Below are 21,783 nucleotides of genomic sequence, written 5' to 3'. Positions count from 1 at the left end.
CCCCTAAAACAAATGCACCAAATTTCATGCCCCAACATTTTGGGGTGTTTTTTCCTAGCATACCTTCACCATGGTATTTGTTCCTTAAAGAGTTACTAAATTCACAACAGTAAAATCAGTCTGTATATGCAGTAGATTATGCTTGTTATACTCACTGTGGAACCTAAGGCGTTAATCTGCATTGTGTAAAAAATTTAAAAATGACAAAAAGTGACATTCACTAAATACACTAAAATCACATAGTATAACATTACTGTATCAAACCATTTCACATACATTTTGTCCCGAGTGCTTTGTCCTGTGCCCTGCCTGCATTTTTACTGTTCTTTCTGCCTGGAAACTGAGAAATGTCCATGGCGTCCAAAAAGTGTCCCTTTAGGTCAAAATCGGTTTTAGACCAGCTAGAGAACAGCGATAGTAAATCAGAACCACTTGCAGAATTGAGTGATAATGATTTGTGGGAAAATTCGTCATCAGACACTGAAAATGATTTTGCGACTTTGCTCAGCGATGTGCGAACTTGGCGCTATATTTCAAATTTCAGTGTTTTTGGTTTGATTATATTATTGAATTAAATTTATTATTATTATATTATTATTTTTATGATTATTTATTAAATTATAATGTATGATTTTGTGTTTCAAATTTTATCATACCCGGGATGTTTACTAGACTCTTGTTCGGACAGATTTCAGGGAGTTATTCCTAAAAATTACAGGCCTACAATAAAAATAATACATATTTCCATGCAAAAAAATGTACCACTTTGAGCATAGAGGTATGGACATAATCAGACCGCTAGGGAGGTTAAGTTCTGTCTACTTGGTGCACTTAAAAAAAAATACTGCATGTGGTACTTTTTTTCAGTACACACCACTGCAATGCTATGGTGCAAGTCAGGACCTTAGAAAGAAAAGAGCATGCCTTGTCATTGGGACTGCACTGATTAAAGCTGCAAAAAATGTACCGCTTTGTGCACAGAAATATGGACATAATCAGACCACTACGGAGGTTAAAAAATGGGATGTGTCTCATATATATATATATATATATATATATATATATATATATACACAGTCAGGTCCATAAATATTGGGACATTGACACAATTCTAACATTTTTGGCTCTATACACCACCACAATGGATTTGAAATGAAACGAACAAGATGTGCTTTAACTGCAGACTGTCAGCTTTAATTTGAGGGTATTTACATCCAAATCAGGTGAACGGTGTAGGAATTACAACAGTTTGCATATGTGCCTCCCACATGTTAAGGGACCAAAAGTAATGGGACAGAATAATAATCATAAATCAAACTTTCACTTTTTAATACTTGGTTGCAAATCCTTTGCAGTCAATTACAGCCTGAAGTCTGGAACGCATAGACATCACCAGATGCTGGGTTTCATCCCTGGTGATGCTCTGCCAGGCCTCTACTGCAACTGTCTTCAGTTCCTGCTTGTTCTTGGGGCATTTTCCCTTCAGTTTTGTCTTCAGCAAGTGAAATGCATGCTCAATCGGATTCAGGTCAAGTGATTGACTTGGCCATTGCATAACATTCCACTTCTTTCCCTTAAAAAAACTCTTTGGTTGCTTTTGCAGTATGCTTTGGGTCATTGTCCATCTGCACTTTGAAGCGGCGTCCAATGAGTTGTGAAGCATTTGGCTGAATATGAGCAGATAATATTACCCGAAAACACTTCAGAATTCATCCTGCTGCTTTTGTCAGCAGTCACATCATCAATAAATACAAGAGAACCAGTTCCATTGGCAGCCATACATGCCCACGCCATGACACTACCACCACCATGCTTCACTGATGAGGTGGTATGCTTAGGACCATGAGCAGTTCCTTTCCTTCTCCATACTCTTCTCTTCCCATCACTCTGGTACAAGTTGATCTTGGTCTCATCTGTCCATAGGATGTTGTTCCAGAACTTTGAAGGCTTTTTTAGATGTCGTTTGGCAAACTCTAATCTGGCCTTCTTGTTTTTGAGGCTCACCAATGGTTTACATCTTGTGGTGAACCCTCTGTATTCACTCTGGTGAAGTCTTCTCTTGATTGTTGACTTTGACATACATACACCTACCTCCTGGAGAGTGTTCTTGATCTGGCCAACTGTTGTGAACTGGTGTTCTCTTCACCAGGGAAAGAATTCTTTGGTCATCCACCACAGTTGTTTTTGTTCTTCCGAGTCTTTTGGTGTTGCTGAGCTCACCGGTGCGTTCCTTCTTTTTAAGAATGTTCCAAACAGTTGTTTTGGCCATGCCTAATGTTTTTGCTATCTCTCTGATGGGTTTGTTTTGTTTTTTCAGCCTAATGATGGCTTGCTTCACTGATAGTGACAGCTCTTTGGATCTCATCTTGAGAGTTGACAGCAACAGATTCCAAATGCAAATGGAACACTTGAAATGAACTCTGGACCTTTTATCTGCTCATTGTAATTCAGATAATGAGGGAATAACACACACCTGGCCATGGAACAGCTGAGAAGCCAATTGTCCCATTACTTTTGGTCCCTTAAAAAGTGGGAGGCACATATGCAAACTGTTGTAATTCCTACACCGTTCACCTGATTTGGATGTAAATACCCTCAAATTAAAGCTGACAGTCTGCAGTTAAAGCACATCTTGTTTGTTTCATTTCAAATCCATTGTGGTGGTGTATAGAGCCACAAATGTTAGAATTGTGTCGATGTCCCAATATTTATGGACCTGACTATATATATATATATATAAAACAGCTGAGAGTGTATTTAAAAAATATGCAAAACTACATGTGCAAATTTGTTATGTGCGAATTCTGGCAAAATCAAATGTCACTTGGCTATTTTCTCCCCAGATTGGATGCTCTTCATTCATGAGAACAGCGTGAATTGTGAATCAAGAAAATACAGCATTGTGGCCATTACATGGAGTATAGATGAAAGTATTAATTTCCTATGATCACCATCTACATCTAGTGGCCACAATGTGGTATTTTCCTGATTCGGGCTATTCTTAAGAATGAAGAATGTCCAACCTGGAGAGAAAATAGCCTAGTAACAATTTTTTTTCCTGGCATTTGCACAAAATGAATGTACATACAGTTTCACAGGAAAAGAAGTTCTGCAAATATTTTTATAAATACATCCCTTGAAGATTCTATTCTTCTATGGGTTTAAAATATCAGAGTGCATTTTGCTTCCAATCCTAAAATTTAAAAGTGGGGAACAACTTCGCACTGGTGGATAAATAAGATCCCTCCAGCTTTTCAGCTTTGTACATTTCTAGTTGACCTTTATTTAATAAGGAAAATAAGAATAATAAAAATTCAGTAACAAATAGAAACCTGCATTTTTTTATATTGCTGAAAAGTGATCAGCTGCCTTGGATTACTTATTTTTTTTATATTATATTTTTTGACCTTAGACGTATTTTTATCACCAAAATGAATCTGACATCTCTTTGCCATTTCTATATATTTTTTCTACCCCAAATTTCTCTACATAGAAAATTTGACTCAGTCTGCCTTATTAGGGTATAAGTCAGCCAGAAATTATTGGTTAAAACAGGAATCCCATAAGAACTAGAGATATCACTGAGGTCAGAATATGTTTGTTTTTGAGATATTCTTGGCTCTCAAGTATGTGTTAGACAATCTACAAAATATATCTTGATGTATCTGTCAAGTTCTAGCTGTGTCAGGGCAACTGCCTGCAGATGCCTACAGAGGCTAATAAACCAGCAATATGTAGTTTGTCCAGCACTTGTAACAATAACGTGCTGAACTATAGCTGGTTATTCAGAATTTTTAGTTATTTAACCCTATAAGTGGCTGAATAATGGGATGTAGGTAGTCCCATTTATGCTCTTTATTTGCAGATTTTCTGATTAGTGAAAAGCAATCACAGTTGACGTTGTGTTTTTTGAAAGGCTTGTTGTTCTTCCCCGTGCCTCTAGAACAGGGGTCTTCAAACTGCACCCCGAGGGCCAGATGTGACCCTTTGCTTGCCTTTAACTGGCCCTTGATGCACTATTCCGTCAACTGATACAAGGCACTATTTCTCCCACTAACACCAGAGATGGGGAACTAATTCTCACACGGACACCAATGATGGGGCACTATTTTTTCCACTGATACCAATGATGGGGCACTATTCCTCCCACTGATACCAATGATGGGGCACTATTCCTCCTACTGAAACCAATGATGGGGCACTATTCCTCCCACTGATACCAATGATGGGGCACCATTCCTCCCACTGATACCAATGATAGGGCACTATTCCTCCTACTGAAACCAATGATGGGGCACTATTCCTCCCACTGATACCAATGATGGGACACTATTCCTCCCACTAACACCAATGATGGGACACTATTCCTCCCACTGAAACTAATATATACCAAACACATCAAGATTCGAAATTGCATTTGCCCCTGAAACACGAACAAACTACTGAAGCTAGAATAGGTGATGCAGGATGTCACTATAGACTGATTCATGTATTATGGTTCAGCATCTGATTTCTTTCTCTTGCCTCTAGAACAAGGGTCTCCAAACTGCACCCCGAGGGCCAGATGTGGCCCTTTGGCCTTTATCTTACCCTTGGTGCACTATTCCTTCAACTGATACAAGGCACTATTTCTCCAACTGACACTAGAGATGGGGAACTAATTCTCACACTGACTCCAATGATGGAGCACTATTCCTCCCACTGACACCAATGATGGGGCACTATTCTTCCCACTAACACCAATGATGGGGCACTATTCCTCCCACTGACACCGATGATAAGGCACTATTACTCCCACTAACACCAACGATGGGGCACTATTCCTCCCACGGACACCAATGATGGGGCACTATTCCTCCCACGAACACCAATGATGGGGCACTATTCTTCCTACTGACACCAATGATGGGGCACTATTCCTCCCACTGACACCAATGATGGGGCACTATTCCTCCCACGAACACCAATGATGGGGCACTATTCTTCCTACTGACACCAATGATGGGGCACTGTTCCCCTCACTGACACCAATATATATATACCAAACATATCAAGATTCAAAATTGCGCGTGCACTGAAATCAGAACAAACTACTGAGACTAAAACTGTCTATAAGTGATGTAGGTTGTCACTGTAGACTTATTTATGAATTATGGTCCTAGAATTATTTGCATTTGTTGTTCATTTATTTTATTACAATTTTTTTTTTATACTTTTTAGATTTTTGCTTCATTTAAGAAAACAATGAAAAGGTGAACTAACATTGTACACCTTCTCCACCCCTCCGATCGCCACTGTACTTACCTCCGGGGGTTACTAAGCTGTCAGTGCCCATGCAGCTGGTCCAAGGCTGAGGAATTTAAATTCCCACTCTTCTCTTCTGTACAGCACTTCTGGGATGGGCCAGAGTGATTCACCTTTCAAGTACTGACCAATCAGAATCACTCTGGTCCATCCTGGAAGCCCTGCACAGAGAACAGGGAGTAGTGAGGAAATTTAAAATTGCTGGACTGTCGGACCAGCTGCATAGGCACTGCTGACCAACAGAAATGGCAGCAATAGCTGGTTGCAAAGCTCAGCCTGTAAAAGCAAAGAGAACCTTTAAGACAGCCTCCAACTTTAAGAAGAATCTTTGAACAAAGACAAATCTTCTATAGATACATTAAAATAATTAAGATTGATACTGCAGAGTTCACTACTGGGACAGACTACTTTTTGTGAATTTTTTTTTCTACTGGGTAGCGCTCAGCAATGAATCTCAGAGGTAGGCATGTGTGCAAGGTGCAGTGTGGTGCTGCAACAGCAAAGACACAGAGTCTGCTTGCAAAAAAACTTGGAATTTGTATTGAAGAGAATGCCAAACTACAAACACCCCATCTGGAGAATGCTGCTTAGGGATACACTCAGTTCAAATGCAGAGATGCAGCAGGAAGAGATGCACCGACAGCAACTGTCTAGAGGGCGGAATATGGCCTGGCTGATCCAGATCCAAAGGGGAGGCTTCTTTAAAGGATAGCGAGGCCCTAGCCTGTCCCTAATTGTCTGGAACCTTTCCTTGCCACTAATCACTTTCCCTGTTAGACAGGATCTCTCTTCCTACACTACTCACTTCACGAATACACGACAAAAACCTGGAGGCAGGGACCTATAAAAGCTCTGCTGACTCAAGATGGCCACCAGGGGTCACCTGGATGCAGCATACCCAACTGGAACGCTGCTTCTATTACCCAGAAAACCATAGATAATCCATGTTTCCCCTGACATCCTCTCCAGGCTGTGGAGAAAACAAATTGCACTTGCACTGTACACAGTGGCTAAGTGGTTAGTCCTTCCACCTAGAGTGCTAGGGTAATCAGTTCAAATCCCAACCACAGTGCTACGTGCATGTCGCTGCATGTGCTCCCTGTGCCTGCGTGTGTTTCCTCCCACACTCCAAAGGCATGATAGTAGGCCTCTGCCTAAAATTGTCCCTAGTGTGAACGTATGTGAGTTAGGGACATTAGACTGAAAGCTCCTTGAGGGCAGGGACCTTTTTTTTTTTTTAATTGTACCTTACTGGGTATTCTTTTCACCATGTTCACTAATCACTAAACAAAATCTTTACAAATTAATCAGTCTGTTCACCTTTAGTAAATCAAACCCATTGCCTCTAGTGTATGATCCATTTGACAGCAGTATAAAGCATGTAGTGGGACCACCAGGGTCCCAGTATACCATTTTGGAGAGGAGCTGATGACAGCAACGCGACGCTCTGAAGTTTCTCCACATTGCGGGGAATCTTCAGATGAACAATGCTGACTGATGTTCTCATCCTCTGAATGCTCCCCTCTGTCTAATCAGGATCACAGATATTCCTCTGTGTAACCAGAGCCGACTTTATTTTGCATTTCACGGCTTACGCCCTGCTAGCACTGAATGGCATGCTACTGTCATTAGGGCTCCCGGTTCTACACAATGATTAATAATTAAAAGGAACTGCTTGCTAGTCAGCTTTCTTACTTACAACTGCAAATATTATTGATCTTTTGTTTATTAAATTACAAGCTTCGCAGAGATAACAGATTGAGAATGACACAGCGAGGGTTTAAAGACAATAACGGAAAACGACCGCAGCCATTACTCGCTGTTTCTTGCTTGTTATTTTGCTTCCGCTTTGATATTCCTACTAAATAATCCACAGTTTTGGATCATCGTTTGCCGCCGGGTGCTTTCATGTCATTTTACTGCTTGCGCTTTAGGGTAACGCATATACTGAGGTGTTCTAGGGGAACACAAGGAGAGTATGTGGCCTGGCACATAACAGCAATTCAGGCTTTAGATCTTTATTCTGTGATCTGTTCTGGAAAATGGAACCTAATTCATTTCTAAAAGTAAGACAACAGTTTTCCTAAATCAGCCACTTATCTTTTTTCGAATATTGCGGGTTGAAATATGCAATTTGCTTCGTCACAAATCAAAATTCCGCCAAATTGAATAAAAAGGGGATTGGGGGGGCCCTTGGGTGAAGGGTCACTCCCAATATATACACCAGTGCCACATCCTAATTTTGACTAGTCAGGAGAAACAGAAATACTACAAATAGACTTTATAGGCACAAAAACTAGGTACACGTTTAAATAAAATCGATATTGCTTTATTTGACATTATGCAGGGGTGTATTTACCACAAGGCAAACAAGGCATTTGCCTAGGGCAGCATTTTTCAGGGGGGCAGCACTGCCCCCTGGAAGAAGAGACACAAGCGGCATGGGGACCGGGTGGGATCCAAGAGAGGCTGATGGTGTATGCAGAGCTTGACTCTTATTCCAGGGGATGTCTGGAGCTGTGAGGTGAGTATCTTTCTCTCTCTCTCTCTAGGGGGTGGGGTGGGGGTTGGCGTAGCTGGTGTATGGAGGGTGGTGGTAGTGGAAGGCTCTCTTGGGTGGGGGGGTGGTATTGGTTGATGTCCAGGCTCTCTCTGTGAGGTGGTGTCAGATTTTTGTGTTGCCTAGGGCAGCACATATCCTAAATACACCACTGACATTATGTCACATATGGACCATAGTATTAACCTCCCTGGCGGTATTCCCAAGTGTAGCTTGGGGTAAACTTTTAGTACCAAAAGCAGTAACCCCGAGCTACACTCGGGAATACCTTGCAGCGTTGCTCCGGGATCCCTCGATCACTTACCTTGTCCTTTGCTCCCACGATGTCCCCCCTGCAGCCCCCTACCATCTCCTCAAGCCGATGCCGGCATCTGTCTTCCGGGTTCCGTTCCCTGCAATCACATAGTATAACATTACTGTATCAAACCATTTCACATACATTTTGTCCCGAGTGCTTTGTCCGGCGCCCTGCCTGCATTTTTACTGTTCTTATTGCCTGGAAACTGAGAAACGTCCATGGCATCCAAAAAGCGTCCCTTTAGGTCAAAAGCGGTTTTAGATCAGCTAGAGAACAGCGATAGTAAATCAGAACCACTTGCAGAATTGAGTGATAATGATTCGTGGGGAAATTCATCATCAGACACTGAAAACGGTTTTGCGACTTTGCTCAGTGATGTGCGCACTTGGCGCTATATTTCAAATTTCAGTGTTTTTGGTTTGATTATATTATTGAATTAAATGTATTATTATTATAATATTTTTATTTATTATATATTATAATTTATGATTTTGTGTTTCAAATTTTATCCTACCCGGGATGTTTACTAGACTCTTGTTCGGACAGATTTCAGTGAGTTATGCCTAAAAATTACAGGCCTATAATAAAAAAAAGACTTATTTCCATGCAAAAAAAGTACCGCTTTGAGCACAGAAATATTGACATAATCATACCGCTGGGAAGTTAAAAACCTTTTTTGGTAATATCCCCGCAACGTGTCAGAGCCAATCATGTACAGAAGGAACACTATGGGATATATTTATGAAAAAAAATGCATAGCTTTATATACATCAAAACTGTATGTAAATTCATTCTGTGCTAAAGGGAAAAAATCAAATTCTCAGGCTATATCCTCTGCTAGTCATGTCTGTAAATGTGGAAAGTACCACAAGATGGCCACTAGATGGAGCTGAGGATCACACTTATTTTCTGAGATACTCATCGCCATCTAGCGGCCATCAGGAGTATTTTCTGCATTCGCACATTTGAACTGTTGAGAATATAGCCTCAATTTTTCCAGATTTGCACAAAATAAATGCAGTTTCAAAGGACGAACAGCAAATGTTATACAAATACACCCCTATGTGTACTGATGCAGGGAAAGCAAACTCTTTCTTTCAGCCCCTCTGTTCCAATATTCCTAGCATGGCTCTGCCATCTTGCATTGTAAGTCTTGTAGTGAGTCTAACCTGTTGACTGGGGTGGGGGAAGGGGGCAGTTGACTTGGGGATGCAGGAAAATAAAGGATCTAGGCCCTCCAAAGAAACTACTTCCTTTCCATGGTAGTTCTGCCAATCCTCCTACTTCGTCATTACTAAGATACTGACCCCACTGAATGTTCCCTTTAGTGATATATAGAGACTGTACTGGGGAGGAAGCCAGGATGCTTAACTGACAGCTGCACCCTAGGTGTCACAGCCAATTAAGGACTATAGGCATTCCCCCCCATAAATCACAGAGATTGGTAATGCCGTGGAAGGAGATCAAACTTTGCCCCACTTCGTCCAAAGACTAAAAATCTAGTTTGGAAGTGTGCCGTCCTGTTGTTAGCTACTGTAACGCTCTTTTGAATTTACAGCAGAACTCTGGTCAAAAACAAGACATAAATGAATAATCCGTTATAAGGTAGAATAACAAAATCTGTGTTTTCTGGAGTATTCAGCTATAGTACAGAAATCCCCCCAGTATCCTGAATGTCCACAGTCTGATGGTTAGCATCATTCAACCCACTTCTTCTGAGTTCAGGTCATCCTGGATCTGTCACAGCCTGTCAATAAACAGTGAAAGAGAGGGCAGCACAGAGATTAACTCAACTCTCTGTCACTCCACTCTCTCCTCCTATCAGCATGCTTCATGTCAGTACATAAACCGATTGGCTGATTTTGCTGCTTCTTACTTTCACACTCCAGCTCAGCTGTACAGGGACTGCAAGAGCTCCTTAAAGAGCAGAGCAGAGGTCTCCAAACTTTCTAAACAAAGAGCCGATATACTGTTCTTCTGACTTTCGGGGGGAAGAATAGTGCCCCATTGTTGGTTTTAATGCGAGAAATAATGCTCCATCACTGGTGTCATTTGGAGAAATAGTGCCCCATTGATGGTGTCATGAGGAGGATTTGTGCTCTGTCTTTGGGCTCAGTGGGAGGAATGGTGCCCTATAAATAATATTTGTGGGCGAAATAGTGCCCCATTCTTGGTATCAGCAAGTAAAATTGTGCCTCATTGTTGGTGTCAGTGGGAGATATAGTACCTCATCATTGGGAAGAATAGTGCTCCATTGTTGGTGTCATTGGGAGAAAGTGCCCCATTCTTGGTATCAGTGGAAGAAATAATGCCCCATTTTTGGTGTCAATAGGGAAATAGTGCCACATTGTTGGTATCCATGGCAATAATAGTGCCCCATTGTTCATGTCAGCGAGAAAAGTTGTGCCATATTGTTGGTGTCAGTGGGAGAAATAGTACCCCATCAATGGTGTCATGAGGAGGATTTGTGCTCTGTCTTTGGGCTCAGTGGGAGGAATGGTGCCCTATAAATAATATTAGTGGGAGAAATAGTGCCCCATTCTTGGTATCAGCAAGAAAAATAGTGCCTCATTGTTGGTGTCAGTGGGAGATATAGTACCTCATTGTTGGTATCAGTGGGAAGAATAGTGCCCCATTGTTGGTGTCATTGGGAGAAATAGTGCCCCATTCTTGGTATCAGTGGAAGAAATAATGCCCCATTTTTGGTGTCAATAGGGAAATAGTGCCACATTGTTGGTATCCATGGGAATAATAGTGTCCCATTGTTCATGTCAGTGAGAAAAATAGTGCCATATTGTTGGTGTCAGTGGGAGAAATAGTACCCCATTGTTGGTATCAGTAGGATAAACAATGCCTCATTTTGGTGTCACTAGGCAAAATAGTGCCCCATTGCTAGTATTCATGGGAAGAATAGTACCCCATTGTTGGTGTCAATGGGAGAAATAGTGCCCCTTTGTTGGTGTCAGTGGGAATCATAGTTCCCTATTGTTTGCACCAGTGGGAGAAATAGTGCCCCCCGGCCACGTTTTCTACACCACTAGATTCTACACCACTGTCTTTTATATGTGCCCAGAACTCATATTTAAATTACTGGTCCTGCAGCCATCTACAGTAGATTCAACGTAATAAAAATAGTGTCTCAAATACGACTGCAAATTGAAAATGCCGCAGTGCAAGTAAAGACTAGGCAAAGAGGAGAACTTTTTAATTGCTGGAAAACAGGATGGAACATACTAGTGGCATCTCATTATTTTAAATTATATATACTCCCCATCAGAAACAAAAACTCTGGTCTTGGAATCTATTTAACTGAGTTGTTACAGTCATAATAATAATGATAGGATATGAAGTCATTTTATTATAGCAATTGTATTATTACCACTCTACAATGTACATTTTGTTCCAAGCACTTGATTTAGAAGTGCCTCTAAAGCTGAACTTCAGGCAGCCAATATAAAAAAAAAATCAACTCTATGTACAATAATACAACAATAAATGCATTTTTATTTTTTAATACAGTCAGTGTAAGTGCCTGAATTTGACTAGGTAATAACCTCTTGAAATCCTCTGTACAGCAGAGTTCAGACTGAAAGAGGGAGAAGCAGCACAAGGAGCCAATCAGTTCTCAATGTGCTTACAAGAATCATGCTGATAGGAGGAGAAAGCAGAGTGACATAGAGATGAGCTCCTCCGTGTGCCGCTTCTCCTTCACTGTCCACAACAAAAATGGAGTAAGAGGAAAACCTGTAAGAATTACTTAACCTGTTGATACCGACAGTACGCAAATATGTGGCCTCTCAGCGTCTGGGTCTTGACGCCAAATGGCCGTATATTTGCACACCAAAAGTAAACAAACATGTGCCGAGAGCGTACATCCTGCACGCTCCTAATACATTTACTGGTGCCTCACGGAAAAGTTCCAATCACTATTTGCGATCAGAGTTTCCGATCATGTCACCGCCAATCACAGCGGTCACATGACCCTAAACCCCACTCCGTCTCTAGGCGTCACAAAACCCTTTAAGGATTGGGTGGTGCCGGTGCCAAGGGGTTAAAGTGATAATAATAAGTTGTAAGTTCAGCTTTTCAGAAAAAAATGAAAAGGTGAACTAACACCCTGCACCCCCAGTCCCCGGTGTACTTACCTCTGAGGGGATGAGCTGTCAGTGCCCACACAGTAGGTGTAGTGGTCCAGGAAAATCCCTGCCTTCTCTCTACAGGGCTTCCAGGACAGATGAGAGTGATTCTGACTGGTCAATGCCAGCACAGAGCATTGTTCCAATCCATCCTGGAAGCCCTGCAGAGAAGAGAGGGAGAAGAACGGAGATTTAAAATCCACGGACTGCCACATTGGCTATGTGGGCACTGACAGCTCATCACCTATGGAGGTAAGTACAGCATGGCCGGGAAGGGGACGAGATGAGTGTTAATTTTTCCATTTTTTTCTGAAAAGATAGTTTGACTCTTTAACCAATATATATATATATATATATATATATATATATATATGAGATAGATGGACTGAGCTTTATCGAAATGTTGACAATAAAAACATTGATGTTTTTGATCTTCCTCCCCTGCAAGACCCGTGTATGCCTCTAAACCAGTTAAACCAGTTTTGAGTACACAGTGTTCCAAATTATTATGCAAATGATATTTTTCTCATTTACCGAAATAATTGATGTAAATAACAGTCAGCATAATTCTCATGTTATCAACTATTAAGGGTACAATTCACATTTTATTGAACAAACCTAATGATAACAGGATTTTTTTAAAACATAAAACACTTACAATGCACTGTTCCAAATTATTACGCACAGTAAGTTTCAAAACACTTTATAGGTTGTAAAGAACTGAAAATTGTCATTTGTTGTGTTTGCAGCATATTTACTGAAATCAAAAGCTATTTCAATCAAACGTTTAACAACATTTTAACTTTTTAAACATTTTAACAGGTCACGTTACATTGTAACATAGGACCCCTTATTTGATAGCAGCTTCACAAGTCTTGCATACATTAAACTTGTGAGTTTTTGGACAGTTTCTGCTTGAATTTGTTTGCAAGATGTCAGAATAGCCTCCCAGAGCTGCTGTTTGGATGTAAACTTCCTTCCACCCTCATAGATCTTTTGCTTGAGGATGCTCCAAAGGTTCTCAATAGGATTGAGGTCAGGGGAGAATGGAGGCCACACCATGACTTTCTTTCCTTTTATCCCCATAACAGCCATTGATGCAGAGGTATTATTTGCAGCATGAGATGGTGCATCGTCATGCATGAAGATGATTTTATTACGGAAAGCATAGTTCTTCCTTCTGTACCAGGGAAGAAAGTGGTCAGTCATAAACTCCACATACTTTGCAGAGGTCATATTTACACCTTCGGGGGCTCTAAAGGGGCCGGCCCACTCTGTTCCCATAATTCCGGCCCAAAACATGACTCCACCACCGCCTTGCTGACATCGCAGCCTTGTTGGAACAGGGTGGCCGTCCACCAACCATCCACTACTCTATCCATCTGGACCATCCAGGGTTGCATGGCACTCATCAGTGAACAGGACTGTTTGAAAATTAGTCTTCATGTATTTTTCTGCCCAATGCAGCCGTTTCTGCTTGTGAGCATTGGTTAGTGGTGACCGAATAGAAGGTTAATGCACAATTGCAAGACTCTGGAGGACTCTACACCTTGATGTCCGTGGGACTCCAGAGGCACCAGCAGCTTCAAATATCTGTTTGCTGCTATGTAATGGTATTTTAGCAACTGCTCTCTTGATCCGATGCATGGATCTGGCAGAAATCTTCCTCAATGTGCCTTTATCTGCAAGAACCTGTCTGTGCTCTGAATCAGCCACAAATCTCTTAATAGTGCGATGATCACGCTTAAGTTTTCGTGAAATATCCAATGTTTTCATACCTCGTCCAAGGCATTGAACTATTTCACTCTTTTCAGCAGCAGAGAGATCCTTTTTCTTCCCCATATTGCTTGAAAATGGTGCTCTGCTTAATAATGTGGAACGCCGTCCTTTAGTAGTTTTTCCTTAAATTGGGCTCACCGGGCAATCTAATTATCACAGGTGTCCGAGATTGTTTTCAGTGATCAAAAGAGCCCTACAACACAATGCCATCCATGAGTTAAACTGAAAAACAAAATATTTCATCTTTGTGACACTTAAATAGAATTTGCATAATAATTTGGAACACGGTGTATATATATATATACTCTATTGCCAAAAGTATTGGGCCGCCTGCCTTTACACGCACATGAACTTTAATGGCATCCCAGTCTTAGTCTGTAGGGTTCAATATTGAGTTGGCCCCGCCCTTTGCAGCTATAACAGCTTCAACTCTTCTGGGAAGGCCGTCCACAAGGTTTAGGAGGGTGTCTATGGAAATACACGGGTCATACACGGGTCAAATTCCAAATAAATTTTCTTTAGAAAATCTGAATTTTCGTGCATTTTGGATTCCGATGGTGCCACCATTAATTTCAAAATTTGTCCAATCAAGCCTTTAATTTCACGTCGTGTTGCTACAGAAGACAATTTTCGTGACCAAGAATTTTCTTTTCTTTTCAGGTAACAGTTCATGCTCATTTCTTTTTTGATTACATTTCTCACACGATTCTCCCATCATCGATTAAAAATTTGTTTGTTTTTCAAAACATTTCCAGCATGCCTAAGCATTCAAATTCGAAGGTTGCTTGAAAATCGGTTGTTGCTCAATAATGGTGCTAAATTTGTACGAAAATTCTTAGAAAGCATTTTTGAAAGAAAATTCTTTCGGAATTTGACCCGTGTATGGCTAGCTTAAGACTGGGATGCCATTAACTTTCATGTACGTGTAAAGGCAGGCGTCCCAATACGTTTGGCAATATAGTGTATACTGTATATATATATATTTTTTAAATTTTATATATATATATATTTTTTTTTTTAATTTTATATATATATATATATATATATATATCTCAAATGTTTGGGGGTTAAAATTAATTTTCTAGCAAAAAAAATAAAGATTTTTACATGTAGAAGAGAAATGTCAGAATTGGCCCGGTAGCGGCGTAGTTAAAGAAGAAGTGCAGCTTTTGGCAAAAACACAAATATCTATACTCATCTGTGTGGCTGCAGCATTGGTCAGATGCTGCATCTGTTCCCTGCCACCTCTGAGACTGAGAACTGAGAGATCACATGGCTGCTTATCGCTCAGTTCTGGGTCCTCACTGAGCGGAGAGCAGTGACTTTCAGTCACTGGCTCTCTGCTCTGTCCCTCCAGAGCTCACCGGAACTCCAGCCTGTGGAGGTGGGGGGAGGTGCTGGCTCAGGCTCTCAGCGACATACTGAGAGACTGAGCCAGCTGTCTGTCAGGCATCTGGGTGGATCCTGACATTATTGTCAGGATCTCTGCAGAGCCTGGACTGACAGTGCAGAACTAAGTGCACTCCTGAGACCCATATGAGACATATGGCCAAAAAGGGTTTTGTCCATACTTCACCTTTAACTGCCTCAATTCTCCACCCTGGCAAGACATGGTTAGGCTGTGTAGCAGTGCTGTGCAAATATCAGAACTGGATGGACAGAAATTACAATGCTTTGGCAAAACAGCTCCTTTATGTGTATTTATGCTGTTTTCCTGATGTTCAGCTTCAACCACTGGACAGCCCAGTTACAACGCTGCAAAGTAATAGACTCTGGTGCCCCGAAGCAGTAAGTTTGTAAAGAAAATCAACTCACTTTATGTAGTCTCACTCTTGACAGATTTAGGGCTGGGATTAAAAATGTACTTTCACAGATCATGATCCAAATCAGCATAAAACTACATGAAAATACGATACTTAGTGAAGTGTGGATTTCTGGCATCTCGCAGACTTTTATGGAAATAAAAAGCAATTCCAAGAAGAATACAAACTGCCAAATAAGACGGCGAGAGTCGATGCGTTTTAAGATTATGAATACAATAAATCTGAATTGTACTCTTTGTAGAGTGAGTGTCTCCAGGACAGGATGGAGCGTATTCCTGACACGTTCTAAATTCCAGAATGCCGCTCCGTATCTCATAGGCTGTAAAATAAATGATGATATTTTTAATTGGGAAAGAAGTGGATTTAGATATGACAGATTCTGGAGGAAAATGTAACAGCAGATCATTCCACAGCTGTAGGAACATTTCTTTATGAAGGGGGACTTGTGAAGAAGTTGGTAAAGATTAAACACTTGAGCTCTGGAAAGGTTTTACCCCCTTCATGACCAAATAAATTTTCACTATTCAGCACTGCGCTACTTTAACCTCTTCAAAACTGGGCAGTTTCATCCCTTTCCTGCCCAGACCAATTTTCAGCTTTTAGTGCTGTCAAACTTTCAATGGCAATTGCGCGATCATGAAATACTATATGCAAATTATATATATATATATATATATATATATATTTTTTTTTTTTTTTTTTTTACATAAATAGAGCTTTCTTTCAGTGGTATTTGATCGGCACCTTTATTTTTAACTTTTTATTATATAAATGAAAAAAGACCAAAAAAAGTGTATATTGATTGGTTTCTGTGAAAGTTTTAATGTCTACAAACTATGGTATACATACTGGAATTTATTCAGCTATGGCACTATACTGGTAATGGCGGTGATCGGCAACTCATAATGGGACTGTGGTAGTGTGGCGGGAAATCTGGCGCTAACTGATGCTGGCTAGGAGGTACACTAACTGTCTGACTAACAGACACTGACGTCGCTAGTGACACTAATACAGTGATCAATGCTAATACTGTACACTACTAATGACCCTGGTTGAGAAGGGGTTGACATCTAGGGGTGATCGAAAGGTTAACTGTGCGCCTGACAATGTGTAATATGTGCTGCTTTTACTAACAGCTGTGGCTTTTTTTTCTCCCTGCCAGGGAGAAAAAACAGCCACATCTCTGCTCTATGTTGTTAGTAAACACAGGGCTCTGTGCTGTGATTTGCTACAGCCAATTATGGTAATGGATCACAACTGACACATATGAGTCCATTATATTTAGAAGATCTGCCGCGGGAACTCGACTTCCACAAAAGTTTTTTTTTTTGTGTTTTTGGAGCATTTCCACTCATGGTGCATAGGGCAGCTCATTCACTTAAATGGACTGCCCTACATGTGCCAAACGCTCCAGAGAAGATCCAAAACATTTTTGTAGTGGGGCACTGTGCATTTTGTGGTGTTTGTAGCACTTTTTCCAGACTACAAAATGTGAGGCAAATGCACGTCTGATACCGTCACTTAGAGACATGCGCAATGGAAAAAATAATTATTTTGTTTCGCCATATTATGTTAGAATGATTCATTTTCAGAATGTGTTTTTTCAAATCGTATATTTGTTATATTCAAATTAATTCAAAATTCAAATTTCGGAAAGGGGGCTATATATATATTTTTTTCCTTTCTATGCTACTCTATTTTATTTTTCAATTTTCTATTCTGTTCAATTCTTTTCTGCAGTTATTTTCTATTCAATTCTGTTTTATTCTATTCTATTTCTTTAGTTGTTTTTTATTCTAGTTTATTCCTTTTTTTATTCAATTCTTTTATATTCTATTCTAATATATTCAATATGAAAAAGTGCAGCGCTAATAAACAAATTATAAATTATTTTATTACTGGTTAAAAATGATCAACATACATAACAGCAAATGGAGGCTATCGCCAATAAAAAGTAGACAAAGCATGCAGCAAAAACGTTCATGAACCATTTTGAAAATCTGACCAGCTGGATAGTTATGGGGGCCACCGGACCTCCTTGATTCGGTGGTGTGACGTCTCAGGCGCGTATGGCTTCTCCTTAACACGTTTCGCACACAAAATGCATCCTCAGAAGCGGTGATGCCAATCACCCCTTCTGAGGATGCACTTTGTGTGCGAAACGTGTTATATATTTTGACCTACTACACTATGGCCACTATTCTCTGCTCCACATCGAGCATTTACCCCCCAGGACCATATGGTGACCACCCTGAGGCCCAGAGGAGAGTGATTTATTTGCGCTAACCCCCATCGCAGCTTCCACCAGTAGAGAAGATCTCTCGAGGCGCCAGTATTGTGGGACAGCCTGTCCAGCGTGAGCTGCACCTTCCACAGGATAAGAGAGGACCTCTGGTTATTAATATTGCGCTTATCTAATGCGCATCTGGTGAGTGCGCATTTCTTATATTTCCTACACGGTTTTAACGAGGGCCTCACTGGGAGTAACAAAGTCACCATTTCATCCATTTGTCATTTACCGGACATTGCTCCTATGGACTTTTCACTGTCTGTTTGAGGGTGTGGCCAGACTCTGATATAGCACATTTAATTTGTTTATTAGCGCTTTTTCATATTGTATATATTCGAGAGGTTATATGGTTTCCTTGTAGTGTATCAGCAGCTTATGTTCTCATCATCTTAGCGCTCGCTGAATCATCTTTATATTCTAATACAGTCAGGTCCATAAATATTGGGACATCAACACAATTCTAACATTTTTGGCTCTATACACCACCACAATGGATTTGAAATTAAACGAACAAGATGTGCTTTAACTGCAGACTGTCAGCTTTAATTTGAGGGTACTTTACATCCAAATCAGGTGAACGGTGTAGGAATTGCAACAGTTTGCATATGTGCTTCCCACTTGTTAAGGGACCAAAAGTAATGGGACAGAATAATAATCATAAATCAAACTTTCACTTTTTAATACTTGGTTGCAAATCCTTTGCAGTCAATTACAGCCTGAAGTCTGGAACGCATAGACATCACCAGACGCTGGGTTTCATCCCTGGTGATGCTCTGCCAGGCCTCTACTGCAACTGTCTTCAGTTCCTGCTTGTTCTTGGGGCATTTTCCCTTCAGTTTTGTCTTCAGCAAGTGAAATGCATGCTCAATCGGATTTAGGCCAGGTAATTGACTTGGCCATTGCATAACATTCCACTTCATGCTTTGGGTCATTGTCCATCTGCACTGTGAAGCGGCGTCCAATGAGTTCTGAAGCATTTGGCTGAATATGAGCAGATAATATTACCCGAAACACTTCAGAATTCATCCTGCTGCTTTTGTCAGCAGTCACATCATCAATAAATACAAGAGAACCAGTTCCATTGGCAGCCATACATGCCCACACCATGACACTACCACTACCATGCTTCACTGATGAGGTGGTATGCTCAGGATCATGAGCAGTTCCTTCTCCATACTCTTCTCTTCCCATCACTCTGGTACAAGTTGATCTTGGTCTCATCTGTCCATAGGATGTTGTTCCAGAACTGTGAAGGCTTTTTTAGATGTCGTTTGGCAAACTCTAATCTGGCCTTCCTGTTTTTGAGGCTCACCAATGGTTTACATCTTGTGGTAAACCCTCTGTATTCACTCTGGTGAAGTCTTCTCTTGATTGTTGACTTTGACACACATACACCTACCTCCTGGAGAGTGTTCTTGATCTGGCCAACTGTTGTGAAGGGTGTTTTCTTCACCATGGAAAGAATTCTTCGGTCATCCACCACAGTTGTTTTCCGTGGTCTTCCGGGTCTTTTGGTGTTGCTGAGCTCACTGGTGCGTTCTTTCTTTTTAAGAATGTTCCAAACAGTTGTTTTGGCCACACCTAATGTTTTTGCTGTCTCTCTGATGGGTTTGTTTTGTTTTTTCAGCCTAATGATGGCTTGCTTCGCTGATAGTGACAGCTCTTTGGATCTCATCTTGAGAGTTGACAGCAACAGATTCCAAATGCAAATAGCACACTTGAAATGAACTCTGGACCTTTTATCTGCTCATTGTAATTGGGATAATGAGGGAATAACACACACCTGGCCATGGAACAGCTGAGAAGCCAATTGTCCCATTACTTTTGGCCCCTTAATAAGTGGGAGGCACATATGCAAACTGTTGTAATTCCTACACCGTTCACCTGATTTGGATGTAAATACCCTCAAATTAAAGCTGACAGTCTGCAGTTAAAGCACATCTTGTTCGTTTCCTTTCAAATCCATTGTGGTGATGTATAGAGCCAAAAATGTTAGAATTGTGTCGATGTCCCAATATTTATGGACCTGACTGTATATTGTATTCTATTATTTTCTATTCCTTTATTTTCTATTTTATTCAGTTTTATTCTCTGCTATGCAGCAGCCTAAGTAGGAATCATCATTTTATTTCACAATTATACCTTACTGTTTATTGCAATATGCTTCCATGTCGAATTTAAATTCACTTCAAATTCAATTTGATTTTCAAATTCGGATAATTTGTTTTGTTATTGTTTTATTTGTTATTTTGGGTTTGCTGAAATGCATTACAATTGTGTATCAGAAATTTGGATACATCCGAATCTCTGAATAATGAAAAGTTTGTCCGAATTTCAACTCGTATGAATGAATTGCACATGTCTACCAATGCTTAGGGTACCAAGAACAACCAATGGCACTGGAAGTGTGTCACACAATTTCAGTGCATTTGCAGCAGGATTCTAAAACATGCTGCAAAAGAAGCATTTTCTTTGGCTTTGTCGCATGTTCCAGAAAAGCTCAGGTGTGAATGTGCTCTAAAGCACAGCTCTGGGCAAATAAAACAATTATAAAACCAAATCACATCCTTAGGACACAGCTGATCACAGATTGCAGTAAAGGCCCAATCACAGTGGCTCTTTACCATGTAATCAGCTGTGTCCGATCACAGCTGATCACATGTAAACAGACTTGCTGGTTATTTATCGGTAGTCCTCAGCTGAAAGCAACTTGAAAAAAAAACCTTATTCCCCAGAATACTGGGAGAAATATGTATAAATGAGGGTTTAGCATGGTTTATGTATAAAAGAATAAAAATGACCCTTTGAACTGGGTGTACACCCAAAGTGTAGGGGTTACTCGCTTGTTTTGTTTAGGGTGGTCCTCCACAATCCAGCAATGGATTGTCCCTCAGCATCCTCACAGTCAATGCAAGGCTATGGATCTTGCTTTGATCTTGAAGTCAGGAGCCTAGACCCATGGAGCATGGGGGTGTAGAATCTGTGGGGACAGGTCTAGCTGCAGGGAAGAGTGGAGAATCTTTCTTGTATGGGTGTCATAGGGATCACAAGTGATGGGAACATCTCTTCAACAGGGTTGTAGACCCAAAAAACTGAGAAAAAAACACCTTTTCATTCTGTAAAATAACCTCGAATTGTGTTGTTTCGTGACCCAAAAGCCTTCTTCTGAATAAACCCTTATGGGTGATCATATCTACTTTTCTGTCTTTAAGGCCTTAAAAGACCCGACACTAGCAGCCCGCAAAGACTTCCAGAGAGAGGCGGAGCTTCTTACGAACCTGCAGCATGAACACATTGTCAAGTTCTATGGAGTGTGTGGTGATGGAGACCCGCTTATTATGGTGTTTGAGTATATGAAGCATGGAGATCTCAATAAGTTCTTGAGGTAAGCTCAAAGGCAGTTTAACCTGAATTATGGCCAAAAATGTGTTTTGACCTGTTGTACAGTGAAAATAAAAGCTATATATCTTACTTTTAGGCTTAGTTTACATCTGTGTTTGGGTGGGGGTAGTAAAACAACGTGTTGAGCAGTGTTTTTACCACCCCCAACTGCTCCCACTTAAGCTGCAAAGACAGCGGATGGGGGTGTACAC

The 21,783-nt window shown here is 40.7% G+C and overlaps 1 protein-coding gene across 2 annotated transcripts in view; it reads left to right on the top strand.

The window, feature by feature from the left end:
- Positions 1–21,783, top strand: part of NTRK3 (neurotrophic receptor tyrosine kinase 3) — a 979,065-nt gene that overhangs the window by 839,804 nt on the left and 117,478 nt on the right. For both annotated transcript variants that reach the window (XM_089687661.1, XM_089687660.1), the window contains exon 15: positions 21,403–21,575. In XM_089687661.1, coding sequence (XP_089543787.1) covers positions 21,403–21,575 — 173 coding nt within the window. The remainder of the gene's footprint in view (positions 1–21,402; positions 21,576–21,783) is intronic.

This window comes from Staurois parvus, unplaced genomic scaffold (assembly GCF_062004578.1).
Source record: "Staurois parvus isolate SC_StPar_1 unplaced genomic scaffold, SC_StPar_1.0 ptg000432l, whole genome shotgun sequence".
Lineage (NCBI taxonomy): Eukaryota > Metazoa > Chordata > Amphibia > Anura > Ranidae > Staurois > Staurois parvus.
Note: the sequence above shows the minus strand (reverse complement) of the source record. Positions and strands in the feature narration are given on the sequence as shown.